The 11,242-nt window shown below is 38.1% G+C and overlaps 1 protein-coding gene across 1 annotated transcript in view; it reads left to right on the forward strand.

Annotated features, from left to right (window-relative positions):
- The window catches only part of LOC127448779 (phosphatidylinositol 3-kinase regulatory subunit alpha-like), a 238,408-nt gene extending 227,817 nt beyond the window's left edge, over nucleotides 1-10,591 (forward strand). Inside the window, exon 7 of the mRNA XM_051711628.1 lies at nucleotides 10,491-10,591. Coding sequence (XP_051567588.1) covers nucleotides 10,491-10,591 — 101 coding nt within the window. The remainder of the gene's footprint in view (nucleotides 1-10,490) is intronic.
- Nucleotides 10,592-11,242: the final 651 nt, after the last annotated feature.

Consider the following 11,242-nt stretch of genomic DNA (forward strand, 5'->3'; position numbering starts at 1 on the left):
TTGTTTTTTAATAAACATAAAAGAACTCAAAACACGACAACAGAACAAACCGTTACATCCATGAAAGTTTAAGAACTGACAAAGACAGTAACATAACTAGGGTCAAGTCAACCTTTATTTATAGAGCACATTTAAAAACAACAGAAGTTGACCCAAATTGCTTTACATATCAAACAAACAAAATGACAGTGTGATATAAAAACAGATTGATTTAAAGTTAAATATAAAACATAATAATAAAACAAATAAAAACATTTAAATACAACATCATGTATTTATCCATTTCAAACTATTCAAAAGCTACAGAATAAAAGCTACAGAATGTTTTTAAAGAAGATTTAAAAATGGCTAATGATGAAGCTGACCTCACATGGAAAGGGAGACTATTCCATAGATTAGGACCAATCACAGAAAAGGCACGGTCACCCTTAGATCTATAGCGGCAACGAGGAACCCTCAATAGAAGTTGATCAGAAGACCTGAGCACTCTGGTGTAGAAGGTCACTGATATATTGGGGCGCGAGACCAGATAGTGCCTTGTAGACAAATATCAGAATTTTAAAATCGACCCTGAATTTCACAGGATGCCAGTGTAGAGATGCTAAAACCGGGGAAATGTGATCCCTCTTTCTTGACCTTTAAAAGCCTAAAAACCGCGTTTTGAACTAGCTGTAGGCGGGATAACGCAGTTTGAGGGAGACCGATGTACACTGAGTTACAATAGTCTAACCTTGATGTAATAAGTGAGTGGATCACAATTTCCAAATCTTTATGGGAAAGAACATTTTTTTATTTTAGCGATAGATCTCAGGTGGAAAAAGCTACCCTTGACAACAGCACTGATCTGCTTATTGAAAAGTAGCGAGGAGTCTAAAATCACTCCAAGACTCCTTACATGATCTTGTACATTGGACGACAGAGGACCTAACTGTGCAACCAGGCCAGGTAAGGAGGACATGGAGGAACCTAAAATCAGAACTTCGGATTTGCTTTCATTTAATTATAAGAAATTGTTTGCCAGCCAATGTTTAATATCTTTGAAGCAATTTAGGGCATTCTCAGATAAACAATTCTTGCCTACACTCACTGGGAAATAAAATTGGGAATCATCAGCATAACAGTGATAAGATATGCTGTACATCTGAAAAATAGAGCTCAGAGGAAGCATATACAGGGAAAATAACAAGGGTCCTAAAATCGACCCTTTAGGGACACCACACTGTAATTGAGCCGACGTAGAAGAAAAATTACCTAAATTTACAGAGAACGTACTTTCCTTTAGATAGGATGAAAACCACTGGAGGGCCATACCCTGGATGCCAACCATACATTCTAGATGATTGAGAAGAATATTATGGTCGATATTGTCGAACGCAGCACCGAGTTCTAATAAAACTAAGACGACAGGTGAACCTGAATCCATGGAGAGTAAAATATCATTAGTGACCTTCAACAATGCAGATTCAGTGCTGTGCAAGGGTCTGACACCAGACTGAAATGTATCTAAAATGTTAAATGTATTTAGATAGGAGTAGAGCTGTGAATAAACAACTCTCTCCAAAATCTTGGAAATAAAAGGCAGTTTGGAGATTGGTCTGTAATTGTTGTGTATTGCCGGATCCAAAAAAGGTTTTTTTAATAAAGGATGTAGAATTGCATGTTTAAAACTACTTGGAACAACTCCACTTGCTAATGAGCTGTTATTTATAGCTGTCACACTGGAACTGATAGTCGTGAAAACTTCTTTAAGAAGGCATGGAGAAAGAATATTCAGTTTGTAACTGGAACACTTCATCTTAGAGACCACATCTGCTAACTGTGCTGATGAAACTGGTTCAAACCGGAGAAGGAATTAGTGGTTGATCAAATTGTGCAGGTACAATCGCATCTTTAATCTGCTAAATTTTGTGAGTAAAGTAGTTTAAAATGTTTCACAGGTCTCTTGGGTGATGTCCAGAAAAGCATTTTTAGTTGGGTTTAAAACAGAATTAATTGTTTTGAACAATACTTTTGGTCGATTTGCATTATCAGAGATTAATGTAGAGAAAAACTTAGCTTTCGCTTCCTTTACTGCTCTCTGATAGTTAGTTAAACACTCCTTTAAAATGTCATAAGAGACCTGAAGCTTGTCTCATTTCCATTTGCACTCCACTTTTCTGTGCTCTTGTCTGACAGCGCGGGTGACATCATTTAGCCAAGGCTGTGAAACACCCTTAATTCTCCTTGGCTTGAGCGGAGTGACATTATCAAGTGTAAAATTACAAGATTTATTAAACGCTTCAACCAATGATTCAGTGTCAAGTCCAGCTAAGATGTCATCTGTGAAATGAGTTAGATAAAATTCTGAAAACAGATTGGCAGTAGACGAGTGAATGGACCGGGAGTGACGTAAGGGCTGAGAAAAAGTAGGCAGAGGACAAGTAGAGACAGACTCAAACATTATTGAATTATGGTCAGAAATGCCAATATCTAAGACCTCTAAGTTGGATACAGAAAGACCATAAGATAACACAAGATCTAATGTATGACCCATATTGTGAGTAGGACCAGTGATATGTCATACAAAATTTAAAGACTCAGTGAGGGAGAGAATTTCATTTACCAGAGGTTTTGATGGACAGCATATGTGAATATTAAAATCCCCAAGAATCAGGAGTCTATCACCACGTGACACCAGTCCAGAGAGAAAGTCCGAAAGTTGTTGGATGAATTCCTTATTAAATCTGGGAGGTCTGTACACAAGTGCACAGAAAGCAGGACCCAAGATGTCAATCTTTAATAGTTGGACATAATTCCACAACTGGAATACATGTCCATAGGTAGTTTTCTGCATTTAAAAGAGTTTCTAAAAACAGTGGCAACACCACCACCTCATCCTGAAGTCTGTGGGGAATTTAAAAAGTCACAGCCTGGAAGTGAGGTGTGAGATTTGCAGACAAATCAGTGTATTTGGTACAGAGAATAGGTTAACAAGATACAGCTGGGATTAATCAAAGGGAACACAGAGAACAGAGACACAACCAAAACCCAAAACCAAACTTTAAACTAAAAGTCTTAATTCTCCTAGCGACCTCTAGTGGCTGCTAGGGAGAATGTCCCAAGTGTTACAGAGACCCCATCTAAGGAGCGGCTCCTGACTCTCCTTAACAAATAAAACAAAAAAATAGTTCATAGGAAGAGAAGGAGGCGGAAGCTCAGGGGCAGAGTCATGGAGAACTTGAAGGGTAAAGCTATAAGGGACTCGAGGGGTGGAGCCATGGGAGGCAGAGTTCTGGAAGACTCAAGGGGCAGAGCCATGGAAGATTCAGGGGGCGGAGACTCAGGGGGCGAAGCCGCAGGAGTTGGAAGCTCAGGGGGCGGAGACACAGGAGACGGAGACTCAGGAGATGGGGCTACAGGAGGCAAGAGCTCAGGGGGCGAAGCCGCAGGAGTTGGAAGCTCAGGGGGCGGAGCCGCAGGAGGCGGAAAATCCGGAGATGGAGCTACAGGAGGCAAGAGCTCGGGGGGTGGAGCCACGGGAGGCAGAGGCTCCAGAGATGGAGCTACAGGAGGCAAAGGTTCAGGGGGCAGAGCCGCAGGAGGTTCAAGAGGCAGAGCAGCAGGAAGTTCAAACAAGGTGGTGGCCACAAGGAACAGGATAGCGACTGCTGGGCAGGGGTCATACTGGAAGTGGGTGGTCGCTGGGCACTGAACAGACTGGTGACTGGTGTTTGACAGGTGCTGGCAACTGGACTGAGCAAAGGGCTGGTCGACGGCCACTATGGACTGAAAAGGATAGTCGACAGTGACAGGGGACTGAACAGACTTGTCGACAGCCTCAGGGAACTGGACAGACTCAGGGAACTGGAAAGACTCATTGACAGCCTCAAGGAACTGGACAGGCTCGTCGACAGCCTCAGGGAACTGGACAGGCTCGGTGAACTGGACCGATTCAGGGAACTGGACAGACTCGTCGACAGCCTCAGGGAGCTGGACAGGCTCGTGGAACTGGACAGATTCAGGGACTGGACAAGCTCAGGGAACTGAACAGGCTCGTTGACAGCCTCAGGGAACTGGGAAATGACCTCCATGGCCGTGAGCACTGGCAGTGACAGGGGAATGGCCTCATGGCCGTGAGCACTGGCAGTGACGGGGGAATGGCCTCTGTGGCCGTGAGCATTGGCAGTGACAGGGGAATGGCCTCTGTGGCCGTGAGCACTGGCAGTGACAGGGAAATAACCTCCGTGGCCGTAAGCATTGGCAGCAGCAAGGGAACGGACTCTGTGGCCATGAGCGCTGGCAGTGACAGGGGAACAGCCTCCGTGGCCGTGAGCACTGGCAGTGACAGAGGAACAGCCTCCGTGGGCATGAGTGTTGGCAGCAGCATGGGAACGGCCTCCGTGGCCGTAATGGCTGGCAGCGACTGGCGAGCAGGGGCCATTCTCCTCCTCTTCCAGACAGCCGAGGCTTCAGGATTTGGCTCTGGGACGATCAAGACTTAAGGCGCTGGCTCTGGGACAGTCGAGACTTCAGGAAAAATCATCTATAAAACACAAATAGAGTGTTATCACCCTCAGATCATAACTAGAACATGGTAAGACTTGTGACATCTATTGTGTTCTTAGGTTTTGGCAAGGACAGTGTCATATATTTTTAATACAAATATTATTAGTTAATAATTTAAAATCAATTTAACATTTTCTAAATAATTTCTTTATGATTTAATTAATTCTGAATTTTGAACAGCATCTCCTAAGAGTCTTCTTTTAAAATAGACCATTTTATTTTGAGTATGTTCTTGTCAAGTCTGTGCTCAAAAAATGAGACACCAGTTAAAGGAGTAGTTCACCTAAAAATTTTAAATGTACTTTTACTCACTCATTTACTCACCCTTATGTTGTTCAAAACCCATATGCTGTTACTTTTTCTTGGAACATAAAAATAGATATTTTAAGCTACTCTATTCCATAGAATAACAGTTTATAGTGAGCAGGAGCTGTCAAGATTAAAAAGGACATATAGGCATCATAACAGTAGTCCATATGACTTGTGCACTATACACTGCCTTGTCCAAAAAAAAGTTGCATACTCTGATATTTTATTGGACAGCCTTTAGCTTTGATTACAGCGCACATTCGTTGTGGCATTGTTTCGACAACCTTATGCAACGTTTATTTCATGTTGCAGTGCCAGGTTGTGGGAAACTAGATTTCTTGCATTTGCTTCGCAAGGATCCCAACATTAAGAAAGTGTAGCTGACGTTTATTTTTAATGAAGTCCCGGATCGTCTCGGTAAGAACGTGTTTGTTTGCTCGCTTCATTTTGACGATGATTCTTTCACAAACAAGACACAGTTTGAAGCAGGCTTTGCAGAGAGACTTAAATTAAAAGTTGATACAGTGCCAACTATATTGGACCTGACAGTGATGTCGCAACAAACAAGTGTGAGTATCCATGTTAATTGTTTTGCTTCGTATGTTACAGGCTGTTAGATATGTATTTGTGATTATTATTTAGTGAGTATTTGATTTGATCCTAGTGGTTTTAGACTCTCGTGTATTAGTTTTAATGCACAGGGATCTCTAAACAGCATATATTTTCTTGTTCTGTTGGCATGATGGCACAATTGCCACAGACGCACCTAAAGAGTATTGGTATCAATATATTTAGACAATCTCTTTCCTTTTTAATGAAAACATGACTCATTGTAATGAACAACGTATGTGTTTGTCGCTACACTGAATATATGATGAAAGATGATTATATGACAAATGACAGTGCGACAAACACCAGTGAATGTATCTTGTATGCCTTTACATGTTGCACGGTAAGTGTATCCTTTCACAGTTATAAACGTGATAGCACCATGTATTTACACTTTATTTGGTACTGTCATGCGTTACTTAGCATTTGTAAAACACGGAAATGTTTCACCATTGGAAAATGCCCCAACTATGTAACAAGATACACACCGTTGTGTCACATCTTGGTTTAAACAAGAATAAAAGTAATACATATTACACAAATAGACAAGTAAATTACAGTGATTACTTACCACGCTGTCACAGACTGCAGTATCCGTGGTGTTTGTGGAAGGGTTCATTCGGAATCAGACCCTGGCTCTAACATGTATGGATGAATTCCTCCGGTTGTCATATTTTAACCATCCGAAGTTTTAAAAACAACTCCACACGCGAGTTTACACTTATCTACATGCAAAGATGTTACCCAATCACAGCAGTGGGCATTTACACTGAAGTCTTCAAGGACACACACCCCAAAAAATGGAGCATTTGAATCATAGGCACAAAAACTGGATAGAAAATGACCAATTATTCCATTTTTTAATGAAAAAAATCACACTAACATTATAAGTGGACCTCAAGGAAAATTATAAAATAAAATAAAAATCCAATTCATGACAACTTTAAGATTCTACTTGGGGGAAAAACACAATGAGGGACAACTTGAGTGTAGTAAATAATTTTTAATATTTTCTTTTTGCTACCCAGTTGGCACAGTCATGTCATTTTACAGATTCATCAGTGATGAATAATTTAAATTCTGTTTGTTTTCTCTTTGAGACAGCACAAAACATAAAGAAAAGATGACTGGAACAGGCAAATTGCTAGCAGTGCAGACAGTGTTTGTCTTGTACTGTGTGAACTTAAAAGCAAATTTTGGGCCTTTATTGCATTTAAAGCCTTTATTCAGAAAATTATTGCATTCAGCACCTTTACTATTTCAAAGGACCAAAGAGGACCATTAAATTTGTGACCTCAACACCAGCGGTCCCCAACCCCCAAAATGGTTTGGTGCCCAATGTTCAAGACATGGTTATGGCCCCCAATGTTAAAGACGTGGTTATGGCCTTGTTAAGATTTAAAGCCTTTATTCAGAAAACTATCGCATTCACGCCTTTACTATTTTAAAGGACCAAACAGCACTATACTGTATTTGTGACCTTAACACCTGAGACCCCCCACCCCCAAAATGGTTTGGTCCCCCCAAGACATGTTCAAGACATGGTTATGGCCTTTGGGTGAAGTGTTGTATTTCTTGCATTGTTCATACTCTTTGGCCATTTAAATGCAGTTACGTTTAATTAGTAACATGTTTTGAGCAAATTTAAATGCAATAAGATACAATCAGTAGTTTAAATTTACAACATCTGTTACAACAGTCATTAATGTGTGCATTACTCAGTGAATATTTTTTTTTTTTACTTAACATACATGAGTGGCAGTGGCATATAATCACTCTTATTTCAAATTATAACATGTTTTAACCGTTAATATGATTTTTTATACTCAATTCTTTTTAATCACCCCTCAGGCTGTGTATGCATGATAATACTGCCAGTCAACTTGTCCAGCAGGTGAACTGAAATTGTTTGTGACATGTCTCGAATGTTTTCTTTCTCGTTGAGCAACTCAACAACGCTTCATCACTTCTGCAGCTTGTAGAGAAATCAGTTTTCTTTTTTCGATCTGCTTGTCAAGTACCTTTACTTCTCATGGACTGTCATGGGCAGAGGGCAGACCAGCTCAAAGGTTTGCTAAGCACCTACTGTACCGGGGTATAATTGCTTGTCGATTAGCGCCACCTATTGTAAAGGCGTGAATGTGCTAACAACTCTCATTTTCGTGTCGCGTTTGGTCTGAAAAGGCCTCAAGTCTTTTCCAATTTAAGTAAGCTTCACAGAGCCCTTCTAGCAAGCGGAGCCTACAAGCTAAGCATAAAATAGCATAACGCTGCAGTCTCATAGACAATCTATGGGCGGTACACTGGTTAGGAGACGAGGCCTTTTTATTTTTTATTTTTATGGATGTGTATGGAGGAGATGCTTGAGTGTGCTGAATAAACTGCTTTTGTGAGGAAACAGCTTATCACTTAATGAAATTACCACCTGTCTGCTAATCTTCGACATGTTTTACACACTGTAAAAAAAAAAACAACCTGTTGTTTTTACAAAAAAAAAAAAAAACTGCCAGCTGTGGTTGCCAGAATAATTATGTAATAAATACAATAAAAGTGTAAACAACTTTACAGAACAACCTGTAAATTTTACAGTTTAAAACTGTTGTAATTTACATGACCACGCTGGCACTGTAAAAATTATAATATTAATAATAATAATATATTAAAATTACAGTAATAAAAACGTCATAAACTTGATATTAACCTTCTGAAACTGTAAAAATTGGCTTTTTACTTTACAAGGTATTGTTAATCACTGTAATAATTACAGAAGAACACATGATGGCATGAAGTTCACCAATAGTGGCTCTTCCAAGAGCAATGACCAATAAACATGTAGAGACAGTGCTCAGTTGCACCCACACAAACACTAAACACCATCAGGTTAACACATGTGAAATCTAAATAATGCAGTAAACATTAACTAAAGTACATTAAATATAAAACGGAACACCCCAATGCATGTAACTGATATTAAAAATAAGAAGAAACATAACTATTCCCATAAAATATAATGAAATATGATGGGTCATGCAGTGAATTGTGGGAACGCCCGATTATTGTTTTTTACTGTAATTTTAACAATAATTTACTGTAAAAAGTACATGTACTCTCTTGTTAAACAATATAAATTATTACCATTAATTATACAGGAAAATCATACTTTTTACATCTAAAAATGTACTTTTTGCAACATTTTATTGTAAAAATTACTGCATTGTCTTTTAAAATATATTAAAAATTTTTACTGTATATTTTACAGTTCATCAATTCAGTTCGTTAATCAATTAACGTTTTATTAAATTTTTTTCTGTAGTATTTTTACAGACTTTTACCATTAAAATTACCGAAATTTTTTACAGTGCACTATACAATCCTTTCGATATGAACTGCAGTATGTGTGGATTGTACTACGATACAATTGTTTTTTATTAAGAGAAGCAATGGACAAGTTTGTGACAGGTAGTCAGTTTATGGCTCTCCCCATTTATTTATATGGTATCTGCAAATGGTGACTTATGTCGTAACACGCTAGTTGACCGTTACACTCTCTCCAATGTAAAAACGCAGAGGTTGTTATCTCAGTATAGAAGATCTCTGGGTTACATGCACATATGTACTTCATACACCCCTCTTTAGTGTCCTCTTTTTGTCTCATCTGTCCTTACTTAGCATTGACTACTGAAAATGTTTGCGTGTTAATCATGTTTAAGCTACAACCCTGCCAATACATTGAAGCATCATGTACATTTTTATTCTGTTTGCATGCTTTAAAATATTGCATTTTATGTTAATTTATTGTGGAACTTGTTACACATATGACCTTACAAGACTTCAGATCTCAAAAACCTACTTCTTTCTTTTTGTTTTTTGTTTTTTCCATTAATAAATATGCATTCTGGCACAGCTTCACTTTTAAAGCTTGAGCGACTGAAAAGATTTGTGATTTTTGGCTAAAATAACATAGATTTGTAATGTATAGATCCCTTTCTATCCTTTTATCCATCTTTATTTTTTATCCACCTTGTATTGTAGAGGCACATTTACCTTCTCTAAATCTTGATTGTTTAAAGGTTTATATATTTATACAACTATGCATCAAACTTAACTAATGGCAGCCTTTAACCAATGTGCATCAAGGAATCACACCTCTATACTTTCCTTTTTGTCCCTCCATCCACTGAGTTTCTACACTAATTTCATACTGAATTTTAATTGCAGGCAGATTACTACCAGAAATATGATACTATAAATCTATCTCATCACTTGCACTTGAATATGGGAGGAAATATTACATGAGAGTGCATCACCTAAACTTCACTACGTTACAGTATGTCTTCCTTAATCTTAAATGAAGAACATTATTGTTTAATCATGAGCTACATTAATTTAGAACCCTTACAGTAAAAGGCAGTTTTTCTTAGGGTTTTAACAGTCCTTGGGTTGTGTAGTATCTTGAATTATCTTGAAGTTGTGAGCGCAATTAATTTCGTCTGATAACCGTGTCAGTTCCAATGAGATTTCATGCTAAAGTGAACAAACTATCCAATAAACCCACTCCCAGCTCTTAGTAACAATTATAACCAGCACCTGATGCCTGTTTCATCCCTTGATAGAAGACTGAACTCAGCGACACATGCATGTCATTGCATCTACTCCTGATTGCCTTCAACTCCCACGTTTGTGGTTGCTAGGCATTTGAATTGCATCCAAACTAAGATTGGAAAGATGCAAATGAGACTCCCATCCTCATTTAAAACCACACGAGGAGGATGCATTATAATTTATATATCTGTCATGTTTTGCACCCCCCCCCCCCCCCCCACACACACCCCACACCCCACACACACAAAAGGAAGAAGAAAAAAAAAAAACAGTTCAGAGCTGTTATCAGAAGTAAAATTATAGAATACTTTTTGAATGATATACTGTATATCATTCAAAAAACTTTTCTTTTTTTGGTTGAATTTTGGTTTTATGATGAAATAAATTGATGTGGTGGCACGGTTATGTTATGTTTTTGTCTACAGAACTGATTTCAAGCATTTGGGCATGCGCCTTCGGATCGGGAGATTTTTGGGATCATAAGAGACATTTCAGTCAAGTGTTTCGGGACTTTCGGGGCCTTTGACCGGTGGTGTATGTATATATATGTATGTATGTATGTATGTATGTATGTATATATATATATATATATATATATATATATATATATATATGTATATATATATATATATATGTGTGTCTATTGTGTATTCTATATATACTTTTTTCTTTTCAATATTTATTTTTTATTCAATTTTAATTATTTTTTAAAAGTCTTGTTGCTGTTTTTGTATTGTTGTGTACTGGAAGCTCCTGTCACCAAGACAAATTCCTTGTATGTGTAAGCATATTTGGCAATAAAGCTCATTCTGATTCTGATATAAAATAGCGCTGTTTTCTTTCTTTTATAACATATTTCCTATTGACATGTCAAACAGCACATCCCGGTTTTAAAACAGCCAATAGGCTTTAGTTACATCAAAACTATGAACTCTAGGGGGAGGGACATTTTTCATTTTAGAGAGCATTTGATTAGACAATAAGCATATACAGTATTTACTTAAGATAAATCTAGTCAGTTTTTAGGATTACACTAACATATAGTTGACAAAGCTAGTAGGCTTGCACTAAAAGCCATAAAACTTCAGTGTTCTTAAATATGATTTTCTTAAAGGACTGATAGACCACCACCTTTGTAATTTTGCACACAGACATGAACACACAATCCATATGTAAT

The sequence above is a fragment of the Myxocyprinus asiaticus genome, chromosome 12, assembly GCF_019703515.2.
Source record: "Myxocyprinus asiaticus isolate MX2 ecotype Aquarium Trade chromosome 12, UBuf_Myxa_2, whole genome shotgun sequence".
Classification (NCBI taxonomy): Eukaryota; Metazoa; Chordata; class Actinopteri; order Cypriniformes; family Catostomidae; genus Myxocyprinus; species Myxocyprinus asiaticus.